We start from the raw sequence: 25,295 nt of genomic DNA, 5'->3' as shown, positions 1-25,295 counted from the left end.
AAGAAATGAAGATGGCAGGCCATCTGTAATACAAACAATGTTAAATGAGAAAGCAGTAGAAATAGGCTAGAATGCATATGTTACCCTGCGAGGGAACAGTTCAGCAATAAAAACTTCAGGAAGTTCCAGCTGTTTTCACCTGAAGAATTTTAGAATAAAACACGCTGCTGAAAAGAGTCACTTCAGTTCCTAACGAGTTAGTACCTTCATAAACAAAAGGGTCCCAAGTTATCATTGCGCCACCCCAAGCCCCTAACAAACACTTAGGCCTTGAAAGGTACAGTGGAATTTTCTTATATGCTGAACAGCTAAAGAATTGCACATTTATGTAAAACAGCAGAAAGAAGTCAGCTAACAACCCTGCACTGAACTTGGTAAGATGGAACTTAATGACTCAGCTTGAATCAAGGACTCTCAGAACAACATGTCTGATAGCCAACTACTATCTTTTGTTACCTTATGAACATACGATAATGTGCAATACTACCACAATGATTTAACCTTGTGTTTTATGTGGTTTACTGTCAGATATCAAGACCTTTTTCTTTTTAGTAGATGCACAGAAGGAAAAAGGCAAGTGAGGAAATAAAATGCTGTTCTTATCTCAAGCTGAAGTATTTCCTATGTCACACACACACTTAGAAATTGCCTCATCTCAGGTGCTGGGGACATTACTTTACTTTCCTAGCTCTTTATAGGAATTATAGCACTGCCTATAAATATTAGTTGGCTTTTTGTACAGCCATACACGCTAAAAGACATGCTAAATGTGATCAATATGTACAATTCGCACAACTGGTTTACACGTCATTTACAATAAGCTGCTTAACTTCTGAAAATTTAACAAGCTAATCCATCCCCACAACCAGGATACCGCAGATGAAGCAGTAACAACAACAAGCAGTTAAACACTACTTTTTCCATGAAAGTAAACTGCCACTACAACCATCAGCCAGACTACAGCTAGATTATTGCATGACAAAGATAACACATTAACTACAGTTTGTACGTTTTTCTTATTTATTCAAAAGCTAGGGGATGACAAAAAGGGTTAAAATGGTTTATGCCACCTATTTATTACATGAACAAATACTTAATCCAAAGGGACTCATTTTACAAGCTCCTCTGTCCAAAAACCACACACAAATTAGTTTTTATACACAAATGTTTATTTCTCAAATAAACTTCCCCTTTAAACACAAGGAATGAAATCTAAATCTTCATAAAGATGAATCCAAAATGAAATCCCTCCAGTACATTGTAATCACTGTTTTCTTGGTCACTACTGGCTTTAACTGTTTAACATCAAAAAAACAAGGACATATTTAAAAAATCATGCTACTGGATTCCTAGCTCTGCCTCTGACCAGCTCTATACTGATCTCCAATATTTTAAAATTTTACATCATCAAATCTGAAGCATTTAATTGAAGAACAGCTGTGCATTACACACAAACAACTGAACAAGAAGATTATAAGATGTAATCAAGTTCATAACGAATATAGGTGTTCTTTTCATCGTTATAGATTCTTGGATAATGTGCTATCAGAGCATCCTGTGATCCGATGTAGATTGAGTTATAAATCTTCCAATAAACGTCTCTGACTTTCCTGGCAGGGTGAAACAAACCCTAGAAAACAGAACAAAACAAAATTTATTAAAAGCTTAAGGTCTAAATGTCTGTTATTGAATTTAATCAAGTTTTGCACAATAAGCATTTAAAAAAAGCAATTATAGTAACTAATATCACTTATAACAAAGAAGGTACACTAAATGCGTCCTTCCCAATTTTTGTGACTATCTAAACTAGCAAGTAGTAACAAAGTATTATTTACAGACAGATTTTCTTATCTCTTTTCTGCAGGGAGAAATTCTACTGACTGTATTACTAGTTTTGTATTCTTTTAAAATAAAAATTAAAACCTGCTGCAGTATATTTGGTTGGAACTGAGTCTTATCTTTGGCTCTGCTAATTGTGATTTGTGCAGAGAGCACTAGATAAGAATACATGAGATAAACATTATTAAGCTTAAAAAAATGAGCAGAACGTGAAAGCTCTAGAAAAAACAGTTCTACGTAATAAGAACATACAAGTAGTATTTGCAAAAAAATACACTGTGCAAGAGACTTCTTTCACCTTCCTACTGATGTCAGTATCTTTATGCTGAGGCCTCCCACATAAAAAAAAACACCACACAGTGAAATTTCTGTATCTGCAAATAATTAATAAAATGCTGTCACATCTTCTCTACATTGATCTGCATTACATTCATCCTTGCTTCCCACCTTTTATGTGAGTTTAGATTCTATAGCCAATGCAGAAAGAACTGTTACATGCAATTACACAGAAAAGGAGCCTTCAGATTTTACCGTCACATACACATTTACAGAAGCTGAACTGACTAGTGTTGATGTAATGGTATAAATTCTGATCAAAGCACTGTTTTCTAGTGCTTCACTCTTACACAGTTTTAAATGTCTTAACTGTTTTTCTTGGCTAACAACAAATAATGTTGGTTTAATATTAAGCCTATCCTCTCGTTTATTTGTCTCACTTGTTACTTATTCTCATAACCCCTTGCACTATTAATTTATTCCCCAGTCATTAGTTAGAGTCCTCAAAATTTGTGGGATGCTTCCATTTTACAAGTCAGAGTGCCAGGCTATTTGAGCCAATTTATATTCTAAGTTACCTGCTATTTCTATGCAAGTTCCTCAATGTACAATACCAAAAACGTCTGCTTATTGTATATTTCAATTATCGAAGTCCTTAATACAGAATGCCGTGTTTAAAGAATACTTCAAAGAGACAAAAAGCCACACTGTTTTCCTTTGCTGGAAATCATCTTCAGTTGACTTTTTTGTCTCCTGCACAGAAGTCCTGTGAGGACATACCTGTAAACAATACTGCAACATTCTGCAGGGACCAATAGCAACTCTGAGGCCCTCCAGAGCCCCCATGACTGCCTGAATGACGTGAGGAGAGGTTTCAAACACATTAGGCCATACGTAATTTAACAAATGATTAAGAGAATCTTCACAGCCAAACCCATAAACACCAAGAGACATATGTTGCACCACGGCACTGGCTGTTTGTCTGTGTACAAGATCCCTGCAAAGAGAACAACAGTCTTTTAATAAATTACACTTAGAAGCAACGTGATTGGACAAGCATAAAGCCTCTTTTCAGTAACATTTTTTGAAAACACTAATATACACTTTTAACCCATATTTACTGACAGCAAGAGGCAGAGTAAGAAAAATCAGTAAATTAAAAGAAGATGGAGTTTTCTGACAAATTACTGCGCTCTAGTTCCACAGCAAAAGTACTAACAATAGAAATTATCAAAAGCAGTTTGAATGTAAGAAGTCTTGACTCAAGATGCTTGTATCATTTTTATGTTCATAAGTATTAGTAAAATAGGAATGCATAATCTGAATTATTTGCAGACAATTCCTTCCAAATTATGCTGGTCACTTAGCACCTTTAGCAAACTAGGACAATATGTGTATTTGCTATTGTTAAGACCCAGCTGTATACTCAGAATATATGACTACGGCTTAGAATGTATGACTATGGTACCATAGATAGAAAGAAGTGCACTCACCTGTCCATTAAAGCATCTTCAAGCAATGGTGTAACAGCATAAATGTAATCTTTTCCCATCTCTCCAATGTATTCAAACAGGAAAGAAAGAGATTTTAACACACCATTCTGGACATTCAGTTCTGGAACTCTGTATTCATTCATGAGTGCAGGCAGCACTGTGAAAGGTGAGCAGGTTTCGGCTACAATAGCAATTGCTACTGTAGTACATACTCTGTTCTGCCTTTCCTGTACTTTCAAGTTATTTAGCAGTGTAGCCAATACATCGTGAGGTCTGGAAGAGATAACATGCGCGTCCATGTCAATAGATTCAGTGAGGATTTGGATAAAATTAGTTGAGTTTCAAACAGCAAGTGGCAGAAAAGCATGGCTTAGCCCTCAAAAAAAAGTTTAGATAACTGGGAAACAACATTAAACCACAGAACTGTAAAACAGCTTAAGCAACTGCATGATCTTATTTTCATAACCAACATTTTTTACTTTCTCTAGACTTAGCTTTTTTCCTGCCTTCCGTTCTGCCTCTTGAAAACTCTGGAGGATAGCAGTAGCCTCCCCATTATTACTCTGATCCCACAGGTAATTACAAACTTGTATGAAACCATACACATGGACAGAGAGAGGCAACATCTTGTATAGATAAGCGCAGTTACAGCATTCCTTGGTTGCTTGCCGTATCTGCATTAAGTCAGTAATTGGTCACTTATTTAAGAATACGCATAAAGATGGGAATCGTGCTTCACTCTACAATTTGCTGACTTGCACTATCACCTTAATTGTAAAAAATCCTTTGCATCAATAAAAGTATTGCTTTGGGGAAAAAGAAGAGAGCTTTGAGTATTGAAAGGAGAGTTCATGAAAGAATACAGAGAGGGTCTGAATGCATATCACAGTATCAAAAATTCGTGAGGCAAACAGCTCTTACTGCCAAATTAGACTCTAACCTTGCTAGTCCACAAATTTAGTTCAGAAGTGCAGCACCCTATGTTAATGAAGAATAGGTGACAGTATTTTCCTTCTACAAAATGAGTAAAGTCAAGTCTACACATTTAACATGTTAAATGTAGAGAAGTTTGACTATTTATCACCAGAAAACTCACAATCATCGCTATGTTAGATAACTGTGTCTAGAAGTGGATAAGCATTAAACCAACTTACCCAATAGCTTTCGCAATATAACCAAAAGTGTTCACTGTGGCTCTTCGGATAGCTTTCTTGTGAGCTTTTAATAATTCAAGCAGTTCAAAGCAGATCCTCATCCATTCTCTTGCAGAAACATATTCTGCACCTCTGAAAGAGAATAAAGTGAGTTACCTCTTCGGTGATGTCAGCAGTTTTAAAATAAAACCACATAAATTGCAGCACCTATTCATTTGCTATCAACAGAGGGATACTGCTTAAGCAAGTTCCTTAATTAGGTATCTTAACATTAGACCTTTACTGGTTAACAGTGTACTCAAAATCTATTATATTGTGTGCATTCTAAGTTTGCATAAATGGACAACATATGTATTACAAAGGGTTTGCAAAATAGTATCATTGCAATACGGTCAACAGACCATCTGTTAAATATCCCATTTTAAGCTTTATGCACAACTTAAGAAATATCAAGAGATATGACAATAAATACCCAGATGCCAAACCCGATACTCAACTTCAGCTTTTGCTACAGTAACTGCCCACACAGAGGGTCAAGTATTTTATCATTAGTCAGCTTACCGGTCTGCAATGCGCCCAACAAGATCAATACAATTTTCCTGTACTTTCTCATGTCTGTTCTTCAGAATAGGTGTGAGCCGTGGCAGCAGATCTTTGATTGGTGGCGTCATCTTGTGCATACCTATTGAATTCAAAGGGGCATAATTTAGTTTTATAACACCTTTTCATTTTGCTCTTGAACAGGCATGTACTCAATACACAAAAACATACCTATAACGTTAACAATAGCCTTAAGTGCTCCGAGTATGCTGCCCAGTACTTCAGGATATTCTTCACCCAGGTACTCATACAACACAACACCCAAGTGTCCCATCAGTTTTTCCTACAAGTAAAAACATATAGAAGTTATTTTTTTTTCCCCCCCTCTCATTACTGTGACACACTACAGCAAATTTGGTAGGAGAAGGCAATACAATACCTCTTGACAAGTCTTCATGACAACTGCAGTACGAGAGATCAGGTCAGCAGCCTGCTGCCTAACTTTAGCTGACTTGTTGTTCAAACGCCACAAAACTGTACCACAGATCTGTGGTAAGTAGGGTTTAACTCTTTTGCCTAGAGCATTAACCACTGTGCCAAAACCATTCAGCATCACAGAATCCTAAGTGTAAAAACAACAAGAGAAAATCAGACCAACAGCAACACTACATTTTAATTAAACTTGACATCATCTAAAATTGCTATTAAAATGCTAACATTCCAGAGCTTGTTTCTGGATTTCATTGACTAGAGCACTGACATCTAAAAAGGATTCTAAAAATCTAACTTAGAAGCATACATTTCTGTATAACTAACAGCAGGCTAGCTTACAATTAAAGTGAACCAAATACTAAATACCCTTGGCCATACCTCTGTGGTCTGTTCCTGAAAGGCGTACAAGATACCATCAATAAGTTGTTCTTCTAATTTATGATCAATGTCTGCTGCCCCCAGATTTCCCATTATCTTCTCAATTGTTTCCATGACCATTTTTCTGTACTGTTCAGCCTCATCTTTCAGATCATCCACAATTCTAGAAATAATTTCTGCTGCTCCAACTTTATTTGCCAGCTCCACAGTTGTATCAACCAACTGAAATATACAAATGTTAAGTAAGCATTATTTTCAAGATGCAGGAAGTAGATTTTTAACAAGTTTCCCTAGTCTGAAGACGAGAAACAGCATCATGCATGTTAAGCCCATTATAAACTACAAAAGCCCACTTTAGAAATCATCCAGTGTTTTAAATGACACAAATGCGGTGAACTACCCCACCTTAGAACTGATTTAGACTCATTCAGAGATGTAAAATGTCTTGATAGCCTCCCAAAAACCCGTGAAATCTTCTAGCTATGCAACTTCTGAATCACCAGTCCAAAAAAAATTCAGTTTCAGGACATTTTTTCAAGACAAAATTAAGCACCTAGCCTGAATGAACATTCTAATGTGAATTTTGTTCTACTGTAAATAATTTTCTGACTAAAAAAACCCAAATACCTGTCGGTAATTTCTTCTGTCCAATGCCATTCTGTGCTGCCAGAAGTGTTTGAAAAAAGGCGGCAAGATTTCTGTTTTAATGTAGTTTGCTTCAACACCATCTGTACCACAACACTGCTTTACCACCTGACAGGAAACAAAAATCCAACAATTTTAATTCTGTGTAGGGTTTGGGGTTTTGGGTGGCAGGGTTTTTTTTTTTGTTTTGATTTGGGGTTTTCTGTTTTTTTAAGAAAAGGAAAAACGTACAACATTTGATATTAATGCTAAACAATCACACTGACATACCTTCAACACAATTTTTTTCATCTCTTCATCAGGAGACTGGAACTCTCTGATAAGGATTAGCATGACTTCTCTGGTATAGTAGTTCGCATACTCAGCATCCATGAGTGGAATCAGGTAACCAATAGCCTTCAAAAAGGCAGCCAAACCCTATTTAAATGCAGAAATATGTCTCTAATGAGTTGCAGAAGATAAACATCCATTTCAGTTCAAACTAAAGAAAGTATTTTAGATATACCTTTCCTCTGTGTTGACGTATACCCTTCCATAAAGGCTTCAAAACAGAATCAAATGACTCAATACCATAGGGAGTAGCTGCCTCAGCCAAAGCAGCAATAGCCAAAGCACTGATGGTGCGAACTTTCTGCTGCTCATCCACCAGACCTGCAAGAGAAGAGTCTTTAGTATTGCTTCTTGTACTTCTGGTCACTTAAGTTCAAAATAGCAAAAACAGAAGGGCAGTATAAGAGGGATAAACTTATTTTCAGGAAAACTGAACCACTATTTCTCTTTCAGAGTCAGCTGAACTGCTTCTCAGTGTCAAAAGAGCACACAAAACAAGGACCTTACTATCACTGTGCCTCACTGGGGTATGAAAAATTTTCAAATATAAAGTAAATTAAAAAAAAAAAATAATCTTTGCCTGGGAAAGCAGAACTTACCATGTTCAATAATTTCAACCAAGCTCCTGAGATGAGGCAAGATAGCACAACCCATAAGAATAGCAATCTGCTGTACAATCTTGATGCCAGTATGCCTAGCCTGCCAGGATTTTTTGCTTTTACAGACAGCTTTCAAGAAGGGTAATAGAGAAGGAATGCCCAAAGCAGACGCAACAACAGCAAAGGCTCGAGCTGTTGTATTTCGGACATATTCATCCATATTATCAATATCAGGTCGCATTGTGGAGATCATTGTTGCCAAACCAGCAGCCTGAAGGAAAAACATACAAAACATACCAATTAGATTTATGAACAGCACAGTTAATTCTTCTGCCATGCCTATAAACATGCAACTATATGTAAGCTAACTTGGTGCCTTAATGAACAATGGAACTTTACCTTAGCCAAGTTTGAAATAATTTCTCTGCCTTCCACTCTAGCATAGTAGTCTTCATCAATCAGCAGTGGTTCAATGACAACAAGGATCTGAAAAAGATGAACAAATTAATATTTCCTTTCATTAATACTTAGTATTATTTCTGGCCCTACTAGATTGCATGAAACAGAGATGATTCCATGGATCCAAGCTTAAAGCTTTATGATGATTGGAAAAAAATTTAAATCTATTACGCTCTTTTTACAGCTCTCTGCCTCAAAAGGACCTGGCCCGGATATACTACCTAGATCAGGTAAGATCCTATTCCCACCCTCAAGTGCGCATATATCATTTTACATCATGCCTTAATACTATAAAGCCCACACTTCAATCACACTACAAGAACTTATAGTTTGGCTTAAGAAGAAATACGAAAGCCAATTCTGTTAAAAAAAAAAAAACAAACAAACCCATGGTATCATCCTCTTCTGATATGCAAATAAAAGATACACTTCTCCCAGCAATGATCAGAAAAAGCAAATCAAAGATGAAAGAGTAAACTGCAACATACCTTGTGTACATATGGTCGGACCAAGTCATCCAGTTTGTAAAGAATTCTGTCAATGACTTTGACAAGCAAGTGACGCTCCTGATCTTCAAGTGTTGGTGACATCAGCAGAGGCAGAATCTGATTAAACAGCGGCCCTGCTCCAAATTCCCGAGCTTTATCAGTAATTTGTCGCAACGCAGCCTAAACAAAACCAAACAGCCTATCAGTTAAACTAAGGAAACAACACGGAACAAAATAGGTAGATATTAACCGAGTTAAAGTGTCATTCACTGTAACCACAGGCTTCAAAATACTTGCTCCTACCACTGCAAAACTCTACTTCAAACAATTTTACGCTGATCTGTTTAAAAATGAATGTGTGAAGAGAAACACCCTGATGTCAGCTCCCAGATGTTCACTTTTCAAGAAAAGCACACTCCTGGTCTAATATTAAAAATGCCTCCATCTGAAAAGTAGCTTATACAGCACTTACTTGCATCTAGGCAGCTTGGTGCTATGGTCAATTTAGAGCAAAACTGTGCAGAAAAGACTGCTAATATACTGCATAACGTGTAAGGCTGAAACTTAACTAAGAGCTACACTGCTAATTTAAGTGTAAGAAGCTAAATCCAGAAAATTACAAAGCCCTGTAAGCAAAAAGCACTATAAATCTAGTTTCTCATAATTGTAAAAGAAAAAAAAAAAAAAGCCATATACTATTTAGCGACTGACATTACTGTACAAAGAGCAGCAATACTAAATTACGTTGAATGACAAACAAGAAGCCACACAGATATAGAAGAGGAAGAAAGCACTAAACAGATATTAAAGTTTAGGACATTATCTTAAAGAGAACCCCATGGACAACTGAAACAAAACCTGAAAAAAGCAGGTTTTTGAAAAATGAAATTACATAAATGCACCTGACAATTCATCTTACCTTTCTCATGGGAGGTGTGCCATTCTTTATTTTCAGAAGCAATTTCATTATTTTTCTCTCCTTCTGTTCTTCAGGACTCAGGGTTGATTCATCAACATCAACCTACAAATAATTCCAGACAAATAAATACGCATTGATACATATTCAGAAGAAATCAGGAAACTTTCAATCAGCACGAGTGAAATCTTATTTACCAGCAGTTTATCAAAGTATTGGATATCATCTGGTTTGAGGAATGGAAGATTGCCAGATGGCTGGTCGTTAACACTCTTCATGGTCCGGTCTTCTGTCTGCATGTGGAATCCAGTCATACCACCCAAAGGTGTTGGAGTTGCTGTAAGCTTACGAGCTGGAGTGCGAATAGGTACATAGCCAGCTGGTGGGGGAAGAACCTACAGAAGAAAGAACAAAATCTATCTTATCACAACAGATATAAAAAGAGGAAGGCATCAAATACAAAGCATTACTAAACTTGTATCTTCCGTTTTACTTGTTCGGGGATTTGTGCAGCTGTTATTACATACATTAGATCCCATGTTCACAGCAATACAAACAAATTCACCATGACAGTTTGTATTCGTGCTTATCCCGTATTGATATTTCAAAAGAAAGCTCACTTCCACTGCTGAGAGCTTGGATAATAAACTTTGAAGTCTCTTTACAAAGTATTAAGAAAGCAATTCCATATCTGTATCAACACAGCACACTTGCTGACTTAGAATCTGTGACTCTGTTCTATGTTTTTCTACAACTGGACTTAATATTTTTATCAGTCCATTTAGAGTCCATTTCTGGCCTTGACAGGCATTCCCAACACTGAGAAGCAGAATAATGACTTGCCTTTGAGATCACCTTTAATTCTCCCTTTCTAATGGATTTACAATAAATCAGTAACCAAATTGAACAAATGCCTACAATCAATAGTCAGTACTTAGTGTGAAACGTTCTACTTCTGGGACAACTTGTTTTTAAAAAAAAAAAAAAAAAATCAATATCCCCGGCAGAAAAACACCCCATCATGGTCTGCTGTATTTTAATCCAGCTGAATTACCTTATACCCTTCTGGAAACATAGCATCCAATTCTTCATCAGAAAGTGGTCTGTTTCTCTCATCAATTTCCCTTTCCCAACGCCAAGCCTGCAGCTGTTCAGGAGTCATGCTCATGATATGACCTATATTCAAATTTAAAAAAATTAAACAAAAAAGGATTTAAAGAAAAAAATCTTCTGTACGCAGAAGGAGATGACTTGTTTACTTAACCTTAAGTGCTCTCTTGAGCCAAAGTTTCCACAGCACTTGAAATCTGTAGCCAGGAAGATACCAAACTTTTAGAGAGCCTTTTATCAATTTTTTACCAACTAAATTGAACACGAACAGACACACAACCTTAGTCTTGATTTCCCTCCAGAACCGAGTTGCTGTGGGCATTAAAAATGGTAAAGTGAGTATATACTGAGTGTTTTCATACAGGCAGGAGAGCATGTTAGGCAGAAGTCTATTTCAAAATGCAATATAAAGGTAAATGTTTCATTTCCACAAAAGAAAGCGAAGCCTTAGAGACTGGACTGGGCTTACCTGGTGTAGGAGTTGCCATGTTCATAGCTGGTGTACCAATGGGTGTTTTGCCAGGTGTCAGAACAGGAGTGCTGCCACCCATCTGGCTAGCAGGTGTTTCATCCCATCGTGACTTTCTTTTACTTGCTCCTGGGGTTGGTGTCTCACCAATGGAGTCACCACCTCTGTCTGTACGAGGCGTCTCAGCCCATCCACTGCCGTGTCCCGGAGTATCTAAAAAAAAACAAAACAATTTTTGCAGAAAGCTGAACAGTATATACTCCAACTATAGTATCAATATCCAAACCCATTTTCAGTATCTCATCCTCATGTCTACATAAATCAACAAGTATCAAATAAACAAATACACTAGATAAAAAGACTACTTTGGTGAATACTGAAAAGACACAGGTGTTACACTAAAAACGTCTAACAGAACTTCATTTTATGAAAAAAGCACGTCATCTTCTTGCTGAATGTTAGTATATAGATAAAATTCTAAAAAATACAAAAGAACTCAGATATTCCAGAAATTAGACAAAGTACTCCATGTATTCCCTTGATAAAAGTATTAACAAACAATGGTGTTTCACTATTCTCTGACACATGAGCCTAATTCAAATTAGGCAGGTGAGAAAATGCTTCCAGAACATTTTAATGCTAACCTCTTCAAAAAAAATTAAACAGTTCAAAAACAATACACACAAATGTATCACAAAAAGCAATTCAACATGAGCTCCTTTACACATTACAATCTCAACCTGCAGCAGTCACTAGATATACCACAAAACTTTGATTCAATTTTTGACCCAAGGTGCTTTCACAGATGCGAGTTAAGCTAACAGGGAGAACTCAATGCTACAAACTCAAGACAAAAACACCACTTCACATCAACCACTAGATGTCAGAATATAATTACTTCTTGCCTGACTTCTGAACCTACTGTCTACTTAAGGTGAAAAAATCCTATACAATTAACCATTTTAAACTTACTATGTGCTTTCCAGTTTGCCATAAATACCTCTTTCTGTTTTAGGTGTTTCATCCCATCGATTTTTACGTGCACTGGAAGTGGCACCTCCATGGCCTGGTGTTGCATGACCAGGCGTGTCCCGTCCAGGTGTTGCAGCTCCTGCTGGTGTATGACTGGGAGTTGGATCCCATATTTTTGAGCCTGGTGTGGCACCAGGAGTTTCGCTACCCTTTGCGCGGCCTGGAGTTTCATCCCATCGCAGAGATGGTGTATGTCCCGGAGTCTATACAAGACAAAACCGAAAGTATTATCTCTCTCATACTATACAGTAAAAGACTGATAGTTACTCTTTTTTAGTGAAGTAAGAAACTTCTGAAATTCAAGAAGATTAGCATTAATAATGTCTGCTGTAGGTAAGCTGATGAACACTAGGATTATTACCTCTGCTTGATCCCAACTGGATAATTTTTTAGGTGTAGCACCAGGAGTCTGATCAGCTGTCTGATCCCAACGCCGTTTGCGTTTTGAAGGTGGCTGAGATGCAGCTCCATTGACGACTTTAAGCTCTCCAGCTTTAGCTTTTTCAGCTAGCTGTTGCCTAATTTCCCTCTGTTCAAGGGCACAAAAAGACAAACACAAGAAACAGATTTCTTAAGAAGGCCTCTTCAGATCATACCTTTAAAAGAGATTTTTCAGCTGTATCGTATCTTTTTATGCTATTTTTTGAGGTTTTGCTCAAATAACATGCAATTAGCTACTGGTTTAATTTCAAGTTCATTCTCTTTTTAAATTCTTCTATAATGACAGAGCAGCTATGTGTTTGGAGGGGCTGTTTTTAAATTGAGTTCTTATAAAAGCCATTATTACAACAAATGCAAGCTCATGGAAAATTTTGCATGCTATCAGTTTCTGCCACCTATATGTACACCTTAAAAGGATTACACATCTGTTTCAAACAAATACCACTTCAGTAAATTAAAGGTGGATGAGTTAGAAAATGTGTTCATGTGAGTTATATCCCATGACATAAAAGCGCCCTGAAATTCTTATTTAAAATTCTGAGATGACATTGTTAAAACAGCACACTGACCCAGGCTGTTTTTCACTTATCAATGGATCCATCAACAGTAAGACTGTCAAAATTATGAACTAACTCCTCAACTAAGGTAAATCAAGTAGGGTAAATCAAGGTAAATCTACAGAGGTCACTGGAACTACAAGATCTTGCTCCAATTAACAAGATGGCACTTGTTATTACACAAGAAATATTATTATATTACCAATATCTTCTTACCTATTAAAATGAATTTTTAATAGCCATAAATAAAGCATGTACTTTTACTTTTTTTAAAAAAAAATATTTAAAACCAAATGTCAACCTTACACCAGTTCTTAGTACTGCAACATGTGTTATAAGTGATTCAACAAAAGCCTTTTAAAACCTCCCTAGATTCCCTTTACACAAAGCTCACAAAAACAAACATCTCTGACACAGAATACCCCTCAGTGACTGTTAGTTTTTGTCTCTCATCCTCTGAAAGAAAATAAACAGCAAAAGGTCTAAGTGCTATAAAAAAGTCCAGATTAAAATATGAGACTATTTCTCCCTCCATTGTTTAGGTATTATATAGAACAGATGTTTTTCAAAACCTTCATCTTTAAATTCTACTGACTTTCAATATCTGAAGAACAGGATTTTCCAAAGAAAAGGACTTTTAAGTCAAGACAAAGTCAACAGAATTTCCGTTCCCACTTTCTTAACATGCTTTCAAAGGCTGTAAAATGAAACTAAGTTCGGGTGGAAACCCCTCCCCTCCACGCACCTCTTCTTTTGTTAAATGCTGTTCACGCATAACATCCATGTATGTTCTGGCATTCATTTTAGGATCTGGTGTCTTCCCTCCTGCGGAAGAGAACAGCAACAGGAATGGAGCACAATGAGTACAGGATAAGCAGAAACTACTGACTTTTTCTATTGTCCTGCTCTAATATTATATTATTCCATGATCATTTAATTTTACTTTTTGATTGAAAATTTTAAAAATTACATGTATCTTACGTTTATTCAGTTTGCTGATCAATTTAACCTGTTTGAACACAAACATAACTACTGCAGTTTCAAACAAATATTTTAAAGCCGATATAAATGATAAAATGACAACAGAGTTAAGAGTCTTCAGAAGTGATGGGTTCCTGGGTTGCTAATCCGGAATACGTACACTTTCGTGCCTTTGTCTCCATCAGCAGTTCTGACTTCAAGCAGCAGAATAGAAGCCTAGAAAATTATCTCTTTACCATTAGTAACACTTTGGAAAGATATTTATATTCAAAACATTACCTTGTGTAAGCTGTTAAATCCTAGTTGTTATCTGACTATAAATAACTATTGCGTACCTAAGTACTGTTCAAAATGTTTTATCATAAAGACCCATTTATAAGTTCGACAAATCTGGACACGTCTCCCAGATCTTCTAGTATCATATTGTAAAAGGGCTTCATTTAAAAAAAAAAAAAAAAAAAAAAAAACAACCAAACAACAAAAAACCCAAAAAAACTGTTTGATGACACTTTCCCCCTCTTTTCTTCTCAAGGTACAACTGTGATTGGGAGCTGAATGCAATACAGTACATATACCACCACAATCATACTCACAGGTAATGGGTTTTGTATACCATATGTTGTTTTATGCTGTGTATCTTGCGATAATTAAACTTATAAATACTTTACAAGAAGCCCAAATTTATAAAAATGAGACTTGTCAAGTAAAACACTTTTCTTTAAGAAAAATGTGCAGATTTGCTATACAAGTGGTATAGCATTATAATTTAGGGAAAAAAATAAACTTCTTAAACATTTCTATGCTGAAGATCATTGCCCAATTGGCTGTGTCATTCTGACACTAGCTTTGATAGGACTTTCCTTTGGAATACTTTTTCACCATAATCTACACAGGATGTGTTGAACTGCACCCTTAAGAATGCAGACAGGACTGGCATATAGCAGTACTGCTGTAGGAAAGAAATTAAGGACAGTTAGTATGGGCCTGTGAATTCTGACAATACATGTTTATATCAATTACAATTAAGCAAGTAAAATAATTAATATCCCTATTAATTCATGCAGGCTGAAATTCTCATTTGTAAAACCTGCAAAATAGCTACTAATTTTAAGCCAACAGGCACCTTATTGCCACACGTGAAACTCACTCACCTGAAGAAAGTTTCTGTCAGACCCACTAATACCCCTTTTCCTGACTTGTATTCTAAAATTATCAGAACAGACTTGAACTATTAATAGTATCAAAGTCTTATATATGCTTCTGTTTCTTTTAGCTATACCACCTAAGTTTACATAGGATGGTAAGAATTAGGTGCTCTATTTTGAGAACTAGCATTTCAAAAGAGTAACCCTGTAAATCTATGACTTGGAATGAACACTTTCAAGGTACTGAAAGAATTTGAGCACTCAATACACAAGTTGTTCAAAGCATAATGCACAACCCAAAACAAAAAGAAAAGAGAAACCTTTAACCCTTTGTGTTTCTATGGCAATGGCTCATTATTTTCTCGTCCTTCTACCTGGAAAGAAAACTTGTATTATAAAGATGAAAAATATGGCATCTAGGTTTTCAACCAAATCTCTATGAAAAGGGGATGTTTAAAACAAAACTAAGTTTACAAGCATGCCAACAGAAATCAAAGGGCTAAAGACAATTAAAGACAACAAATTTCATAAAGGGTATAGAAAAGTCAAAATAAATTACCATCTGCAAAAGGATCAAGACGCTCAGGGGAAATTATCATCATCCGCCTGTGCTTTTTGTACTCATCTTCCCGATCCGCAATCTTTTGAGGACGGTGTTCTGCAAAAGGATCATACTAAAAACCGAAAAAAGCTTGTTAGTCACATATGTATGAAGAACAATATGAAAAGTGTCTGGTGACCATAAGCTTGCATTCATTTTCAGTATTAATAAAAAGGCCTACTTTATCTTTAATCTCAACTGTGCAGGAATGTCAAAACACTATGCTAATATAAATTTTAATTCTGTACCTGGAATGTTATTTTTTAACACAGAATTTCTTATGAAATAACTTCTGACAAAAATTTGCTATTTAAGAAGTTTACTCACTTGTTACCAAAGCATTTCATACTGTCAACCCTTCCCCTTCTTTTTGCAGGGGGACTTACGCTACTTCATATGCTTTTAAGTTTCACAGAAAAATACTCCAGGAATATAAAACCTAAGTGATTACATTTTCTTCACAAAAACAGAAGTATAAAGGACATTAAGTTTTCCAGCTATTTTCATTTTTGAAGTATCTAGCCTATCAAAAAAAAAGTTTTTAATAGTTTAGTGTACATGCCCACATTGCCTTTACAGGCAGAAGTGCCAATTTTTATCACCCTGTGGAATTCTAAACTAAAGCAGTAACAAGCTTACAGCAAAATTAAAATACCATAGCCCTTCACATACACCTTGTATTTCCAGAAGACAAGACCTGGGCTCAAAAAACTGTAACACTTCTTTCCCCTAATACCTACAACAGTATTTTATTGTGCCTTCAATTAAGATGTACCTGTTCAGTAGACTGTGGTATGTCATTAAGCAATGCCACTGGAGCATGGTACCCTGGCTTCTTCTGGCCAAGCAAACTTGTGGAAGGGTAGTCATCGTCATCCTGTCAGTAAAAAACACATGGCAAATTTGTCATGCTGATACTATGTTTAGACAAAATAATGTCAACTTAACATACTGTGGTCATAGAAAACATAAAAATTGACAACTACAATAGTTAATTCCAAATTTTAGCAAGCTTTTTCATATAGCTTGTTTTATTACTCCCAAACTGCTGAATCAGATAAACCTACCCACATCACTAAAAAGATAACTTTTTCTCTACAAGACTCAAGTATTCTGCAACACGTTACATTTAATCAAGTATGCTGTCTACGCTAGTTAGACAACAAGTCTGTATTTCATATTAGCACTACTGATATAGCTCCCTAGTTGACATGTGAAAACTGGTGCATGGAAATTCAAACCATTTTTTCTAAAAGCCAGCTAGATATAGAAAAAAACTTCAGTAAATAACCCTACAAAAAAACTTCAGAAACAGTGAAAAATTCAGAAATATATTGTTAATGTAGTTATACCTTCTCTATTACAATGGCAATAACAAGTACTCAGAATGTGCAAGATGCTTTTGCTATCTGTTTCCTCATATTAGTAGCCAGTTTCTGTGCAATAATTTACAGTAACCCAAAAGAGAAACTGCTCTTAAACCTATGAACTGATTTCAGTGAGACCCTGTAATGGAAATTTTTAATTAAGGAATCCTTAGAAGTCTACAAATGACAAGCAGTACATCACTAAAAAGATATATCAACTAGTACGAAATTGAACATAACAATCTTCCTTCCTCTTGAAAACATAATTCACTCAGTGTAATATGTAGTTGCCTATGTATTTATGGTCAGAACTGTAGTTTCTGACTGCTCCTGCAACTGAAAATGTGGTCAAATTTTTAACATTAGAAATTAACATAAAGTAATCTTACAAGCAGGATACATAAGGAGAACATTAGCACAGTGAAAAGGCCAATTCTCAAAAATTGCTCTGAAATTTGAAATGAAGCAGAAATAGAAATCTTAAAATAGTCACTTAAGTTTGTTGGCCCAAGTTCCATTAGATTTTTTTTTTCCCCCCATCATTCTTCTTCTTGGCAACAACAACAGAACAAAGTTAATTATTCCAGCCAAGACTAACACTGATTAAGTACCAGGCCACAACTTTTCTGACTTCTGCTTAGGCCTACATGACTATCAAAGCACAATTCATAAAGTACAAGCCAGACTTAGAACTTATGAGCTTCCCAGATAAGACATATTTGGTCCAGTATGGCTTTAAATGACAGTAACTGCTTTTACTTCAGCAACTGCTAATAAAAATTATTCAGAATTAATTCCAAAATACTTAGAATGTACGCCCTAAACAAACACACACATAAAATCACTTACATCTTCCAATTCAGTTGCTGCAATAGAAGTGACATATCCAGCGAACCTGCTGTCACTGCCACCATAAATTTCTTGATCATAATATCCTGTGGAATCAAGGCCTACTCCTTGTGCTTCATCAAGAGCAGGCTTTTTTCCTTGAATTTCTCGAATTTGTGCTTCAATATCTAGGGTAAAGACACACACAAAAAAAATCAGGTGTTTTTACACATACACACAAAATGTAATACTCATGTTACTATGTACAGCAAACTGAGTTCTTCACCCAATTTCAACTATTATCTCTAAAGAAATAAACAAACATGATATAAAACTATACAATCACAATGTTTATAAGCAGCTTTTCCTTAAGTTGTAATATTATCCAGCACAGAGTACTTCAATTGTATGGCCTAAAGCAAGCTATTCAAACCCACTGTTAATGTATCTCATCTTCCAACAGAGATAGCAGAGAAGGTAATTTACACCACAGTAATATTTCTCAACACTACACTAACACAACACTTTCTCAACAAATGTAATCCTCTCATTTAAAAAAGCCTTGCAAAATGTTATCACCAATTACAAACCAATTTTGCTAATTTAAACAAATCTGTTCAAAAGAGCTACTGCATGAGTTGACAAATCTGAGAACATTTAATAAAACACCACTGTATTGTGTTGTCTAACATATTGCAAAGCTGTGTTATCTTTGAACAAATTAAAAAAAAAAAAACCTCTAATATGCCACTGGATACCAAGTTAACAAAAAAAAGGAAGTTAGGACCTGTTTCTTTTCACTCTGGCAGCTCAAATATTATTTACTCATGACTATTCCTGCCTGCATCACCATCTTTGGAGAGTCTACTGTTCTTCTGGATAACAAAAAGCTTACCCTTCAAACGGACAAATGGGAGCTTTGTTATTCTTTTAATGTATCAGGGTCTGACTCTAATCAACTCTGGTGGCCATCTTTGACTTTAGAGATTTGGTACTTTCGGAAAGAACATTAACTTGTTAACCCAGAAAACAAGGAACCAAATTAAACCATGCTTTCCTCCTACCTGTTGTAATGCAATAAGAAAGTAAGTTACAGTAATCCAACTGTCTTCAACAAATGTAATTGTGATGTAGGTATATTAAGGCACAGCTAACTGTAAAAATTATTACTGTTTCCATCTGAATTTTATTTGATTCAACAGATATATAAAGATAACTATCCACACAATGTGAATTTCAGTAGATCAATTATTTTCATGGCCAAAAAAATACCCAAGAGTTGCATTTGGTGGATGAAAAGCTGGACATGAGCCAGCAATGTGTGCTTGCAGCCCAGAAAGCCAACCGAATCCTGGGCTGCATCAAAAGCAGCATGGCCAGCAGGTCGAGGGAGGTGATTCTGCCCCTCTGCTCTGCTCTGGTGAGACCTCACCTGGAGTGCTGCGTCCAGCTCTGGGGCCCTCAGCACAAGAAGGACATGGACCTGCTGGAGCGGGTCCAGAAGGGGGCCACCAAAATGATCTGAGGGCTGGAGCACCTCTCCTATGAGGCCAGGCTGAGAGAGTTGGGGTTGTTCAGCCTGGAGAAGAGAAGGCTGTGAGGAGACCTTATTGCGGCCTTCCAGTACTTAAAGGGGGCCTACAGGAAAGATGGGGAGAATCTTTTTAGCAAGGCCTGTTTTGACAGGACAAGGAATAATGGATTTAAACTAAAGAAGAACAGATTTAGAATAGACATTAGAAAGAAATTTTTTACAATGAGGGTGGTGAAGCACTGGAACAGGTTGCCCAGAGAGGTGGTAGAGGCCCCATCCCTGGCAACATTCAAGGTCAGGTTGGATGGGGCTCTGAGCAACCTGATCTAGTTAAAGCTGTCCCTGCTCACTGCAGGGGGTATGGGCTAGATGACCTCTAAAGGTCCCTTCCAACCCAAAGCATTCTATGATTCTATGATTTAATGGCTGAAGGAATACCAAGGATCATGCTTGAGCAGGAGGGTTGGACTATATGGTCTCAAAAGTCCCCTCCAACCTCAATGATTCTGTGACTCACCCTCTCTCATCTGAAGTGGTATTGCCTTCTACATCAACTTGAGGGAAATTTGCCAATTTACAAAAGCTACAGGAAACTCTATTCACAAATAATCTTAAATCTTTACGATTCACTAGTTTTTGTTGTTGTTGTTAATTTCTCTTTTTCAGGGTGAATAGATTTCACAAGGTTTTCCCACCAAGACATCTTGCAAAAGACACTATACTAGAACATCTGCTAACAAACCTGGCAAAAATTAAGATTAGAATACTTTTTTCTTAAAGGTAATATTATTGCTAATCCAAAGTATTGGACCTGAAACATAAATGGGGGCGGGGGGGTGGGTGGGTGTGATTAATTGAAAGACTGCAGATCAGAATTGCTTAGTTTAAAAGTTTAAACTGTCAGCCCTGTGAACATTAAGACTTAAAGTCAAGGCTGGGTCCTTTTCTTATCACAAACTGCCACTAATAAAAAAAAAAAAAACAAACCCACAACACTAAGCCAAATTCTGCCTCCTGTACAAAGGCATGTTTTCTATAGAGGTAACTGAACATGTAGTTTTACCTGACAAATCTCTGCTATATAGCTATGAGTGAGAGTAGCAGGATTAATTGTCCATGCATAGCCTGCAGGACTGGCAGTTAGAAACACTGACTTCACTTTAAGCACAGTTAACCTGACAGCAAATCTGCAGTTCCTGCAGTGGTCTAGTGGGGAAAGAAAGAAAAAGCAGAAGTATGTTTCTAAACTGATCAAGAGTCCCACGCACAGAAGATACATCATAGTAGCTGATAAGGAGAATCTTGCTCCAGACAGCTAAGGGCTTCCATCAAACTTTTGCAGATATCTAGAACAGGGTAACTTGGACAGTCACCTCTGCATTACAGAAACTCATGGTATCTGCCTTGAACTCAGGAGAAGCTGAAACCTGACAAAAGCCTTATACTGCTGGCCATGATCACCTGCTGAATCCTGCCCCCAGGTACATCCAGCTCTCCCTAAAATCCTGCACAGCATAGGGGATTCCAGTGAGTCCAGAACTTGAGACACGCTGCTCCCCAATACGCTACTTCCTGGAGAAGGAGCAGAAAGAAACTACTGCCGAATTATGGATCCCTGTCTTGCCCACAAATGTCTCTGACCATCTTCAGAGGCATACCACACATATCCTGTTTACTAGTGTCATCTTGAGGCAATCCATTTTTGTGAAGTCGTCCTATGGCATGGTTATAGAACTGATAAATCTCAAATACTTTTCTCACAGATTTTTTAGTTATTTCCGTTTCTTCCAAAGTGCAGATCAAGTTCCTGAGTCCTTTTGCAGCCTGGTGCAATGCAGCACTGGGGTGAAAGGGAATACCTGAAGCTTCTGTTGCTACCAAGGACAACACTACTAGCACCAAGTGCTTGTACAGTACAATGACATTGTTTCTTATTTCTAAAGAGCCGTTACTAGAACACCACACTGCCTCTTTAGTAGCATATTAAGTCCTGATTGCGTGTCCATCGCTGTAACCAACTTCAACACAAAAAAGCCTACAGATCTTGCCTACAATGCAAAAGCCTTTCCATCATCTGTCCACTGAATCAACCTGGCCAAATAAAGCTCAGCCAACTAAAGCATCAGTAAGTACCCTGCCATGCAGGATGGGCCACAGAGATTTGCTTGTACATGGGCTCCCACCACTACTACCATCAACAGGGTCCATTAAAACAATTGTGGGATTTCTGCATCAAAAGTGTTAATAAAAAAATATTTTCCTATTAATAGTTCTTACCAACACTTTACATACTAAGACCTTGTTCTCTTATTTTATTTTTCAAATAGCTATATTTACTGAAGAGGGTACAGCTCATTTATTATTGGCCTTCTCCTTTAAATTACAATGACTACAACTGTTTGCAGACTAAGGAGCATTCTCATTTTCTTACAGCAAAACCTGCTGGGTTATCTATACTATAAAAGAAAGTCTGCACAGGGTCTATAGGGTTAACAAACCCCCACCTATGACTACCATCATTTTCAACTAATGCTATGCAGTCTCTAAGTGCTAGTTTAAATGAAGCACTCTGAAGAGAACACCCATTTGACATGCCACAAAATCCCTTTAACCAGGTCTAAAAGCTCTGCAGCCACAGGTAGCCTGATTGCCAGTTTAGAAAGCATCACACATTTAGCTGGAAAAGACTATTTTCTCATTAAAGATGTGTTTACCTTCCTTGATCTAACTGGCACTTTCTTGAAAAAGCTCACACCCTATTTAACAAAGCACTTAAAATACGAATCAAATTATGAAAGAGTAACCACAAAGCTTAAAAATACATTGTGTAAAGCAAAGTACTTTTTGGATGATTTAGTCAACCAGGACACAAGCAGAAACTTCAGTCAAAGACAGAAAGACAGTAAATGGAGTGGAATTTAAAAAAAAAACAAAACAAAACAAAAACCACACACCCAACGTGGCGGGGGCGGGGATAATAGCCTACTGATCATTCCTTTTTCTGTATTTTACTCTATTTAATATATTTTGGTATTTTAAAAGAAGTAACTTTAACATGCACAGTTGACTTGAAATATACCATAAATGTTTCATATTAAAGTCAACACATTTTAATTCAAAGTCACTGAAAATAGAGCTCACAGCCAGATCATGATAGCCTTTCTCAAAATATATACTCCATCACCATACATGTGGTTCTGCTTGCAATGTTTACAGTGCAAGACGTTATTCAGCATGAAAAAAGAAGGTAGGCTCAGACCCTGTTCTGAAGTAGTATTTTACAGCATAAATAGTTTCTATGTTTTCATGCCTTATCATATTTTTGCACATTTCGCTTGCCCTGTGCAGCTTTATTTCTAGCTACTTCAGCACTCTCATACATTTTAGGTCTCTCATGTTTGGAGATCTCTTTGTTCTCTTCTGAGCAAGAAAAAAAAAGATGCAAATTAAAACCTACCTTTGACGGCATTCAAAACTCAAGCATTTATTGAAGGCTTTATAAGCTGCCATTTAGAACTTTACTTCTCAGCCTAAAACAAAGAGTACCCCCCTTAAGCTATGTAACTGAAACAATCTCAAACTGTTTTGAGACCTCTTTCAAGTTGTCTTGAACACATCAATCAACAAGTATTTAACAAACGTGAAAAATCTTTTAAGACAATTCGGAAAATCAGTCAGGAACCGAAAAAAGTAAAATAGGACAGAACTCAGAAGAAAAATAAATAAGCTATTCATTCAGCTAATACCTCCACGTTGGGAAAGACAACATTACATGATCATACCCAGTTATACATAATTTTTTATATAAATCACCCACACCCCCCTAAAACCTGTTCCAATACAACACTAATCAAAACACATGCAACTGGAAGCATGCCAATGTTTTCATTAAGTTCAATGGACCGCCATTTCCTTCAATAAATATGCAATAAGTTAAAAACCAACAACAATTCTCCTATTTTATTATTAAAAGCTCTTTATGTAATATAAGCAGCAGAACACTGTGATAGGCAATACTCACTTGGCTAGTACCTCATACAAGCCTTATGCATGTCACAGCACATAAACAAGACAATTTCTGTAATTTTACAAAAAATGTTCTAGAATACTAAAAAATAAAATCAAATTAAATTTTTAAAAAAGTGAGGCAAACAGTTTAAGCTTTTCTTCATCCACAAACTCAAATCAGGTCTGCAGTGTTAAAGGCTACATTAACCTCACTTCCACAGGAGATGATGCCTCTCCACTTCAAAAGGTTTTTTTAGCGCAAAACTTACCACCCCCAAAGGTAATGAATACCTGGGTGCCCTGCCTACCTCACAGTGTACAACCACAGTCCAGATGTAGTTTTTGATTAGTGAATTACAGATGTACATGAATATAAAACGCAACAGATCACCTAGCATACACAGAAACATGAGTAAAAACCTAAAAGCAAAACCACAGAAGCAGTACAGTTCTAAAAATTATTCCTCCTTGCCTTAAGATATTTAAGAGGAGAGCAAGCCACAGACATTGTCCAAGAGGAAAGCTTTGATTCATGCTGTAAAGAGCTGGAAGCAGTAGTGAACACAGCCACATAGCACCTCCGAGAATAACAACATACCGCTATGAAAGGCCTCACTCATCAAACCACTCAGAGACCAGTTTTCCTACGTAAACACCCGGCCGGCAGGAAGCCTCCGTGCTAAAAGGGCAGTTGAAATGCTTGAGACTTCACACTGCTTTTTCCCCTCCTTCGGGGCATTTTTCTCAGCAAGCACCACGTCGACACGACGCTTAGCAACAGCTCAGGCCATACTGGCTTTCAGCGGGCAACATCCGTTCACCCTCCCTCGCCCACCTCCTGTTTACTGCGGACCCAGGCCGAAGGGCTCGGGGAAGAGGATAAACGCCTGCTATTGACATTTATGATGCGAAACTGAGGCGGCGTTCGGCGCGGTTTTTACTGAGCGCCGGCCGACGGCTCGACGCGAGCGCCGGGCCCGCGGGGGCGGGGAGCTGCGCGCAGTGATGGCAGGCGAGGAGCGGCCCACGGGCGATCTTCCGTGGAAGGGCTGCTCAGACTCGGCTTCGTGTCGGCAGGCGGGAGCCCGGCAGGGACCCGTGCCCCAGCGGCGCCGCCGGCCCCGTCAGCAAAACCGGAGCCGTCCCCCCTCACCTCCCCGCGCGGGCCTGGCACACACCACCCGCTCCCCCCACGCGTGCACAGCGAGAGGTGTGTGCCCGCCCCCCTCCCCCCAAGCCAGGTTCCCCCCCCCCCGGCCCCGCAGCCCCACCCCCTCGGCCCCCGAGCGCGAGGCGGCGGCCCGGGCATGGCGCTGACACAAGCGGAGACGCCATTACAAACAGGCCCGGCCCGCCCGCCGCGGGGCGAGCCCGCCCGGCCCCCGCCCGAGGAGCCGGGCCTGACGCAGCCCCGAGTCGGCAATAAACACAACCAAAAGACGATGGCCGAGGGCGCAGCTACAGGGGGCGCCGCTGCGGGTGTTTTTCGGGCTTTTTACCTTCGTGGGTCTTGGCGATCTTCGCCATTTTGTCCAGAGCGAACAACGCCGAGGCGGAACTGGCGCGGCCCCACCACTTCCGCTACGAGGCTGGGGGAAGGCCAAGAACTCAGG

At 37.9% G+C, this 25,295-nt stretch overlaps 1 protein-coding gene across 4 annotated transcripts; it reads right to left on the bottom strand.

Moving 5' to 3' along the window:
* Positions 1–1,015: 1,015 nt before the first annotated feature.
* On the bottom strand, positions 1,016–25,295 carry SF3B1 (splicing factor 3b subunit 1). 4 transcript variants are annotated; one of them, XM_075710890.1, is made up of 25 exons: positions 25,182–25,288; positions 18,162–18,328; positions 16,721–16,822; positions 15,904–16,018; positions 13,964–14,043; positions 12,582–12,749; positions 12,189–12,423; positions 11,189–11,401; positions 10,664–10,785; positions 9,807–10,004; positions 9,613–9,714; positions 8,694–8,873; positions 8,146–8,232; positions 7,747–8,017; positions 7,323–7,468; positions 7,088–7,234; positions 6,800–6,925; positions 6,173–6,394; positions 5,742–5,924; positions 5,534–5,645; positions 5,324–5,444; positions 4,763–4,894; positions 3,609–3,881; positions 2,896–3,112; positions 1,016–1,630 (listed from the first exon to the last, which is right to left on the bottom strand). In XM_075710890.1, exons 1-25 carry the CDS (start codon positions 25,207–25,209, stop codon positions 1,472–1,474), a joined length of 3,906 nt encoding a protein of 1,301 aa, XP_075567005.1. In that variant the 5' UTR covers positions 25,210–25,288; the 3' UTR covers positions 1,016–1,471. The 4 variants fall into 4 exon arrangements, with proteins under 4 accessions (XP_075567005.1, XP_075567006.1, XP_075567008.1 ...); XM_075710891.1 differs by lacking the exon at positions 25,182–25,288 and adding an exon at positions 24,281–24,551; XM_075710893.1 differs by lacking the exons at positions 15,904–16,018; positions 16,721–16,822; positions 18,162–18,328; positions 25,182–25,288 and adding an exon at positions 14,360–15,071.

Source organism: Pelecanus crispus, chromosome 5 (assembly GCF_030463565.1).
Source record: "Pelecanus crispus isolate bPelCri1 chromosome 5, bPelCri1.pri, whole genome shotgun sequence".
In the NCBI taxonomy this organism is placed as follows: Eukaryota; Metazoa; Chordata; class Aves; order Pelecaniformes; family Pelecanidae; genus Pelecanus; species Pelecanus crispus.
Note: the sequence above shows the minus strand (reverse complement) of the source record. Positions and strands in the feature narration are given on the sequence as shown.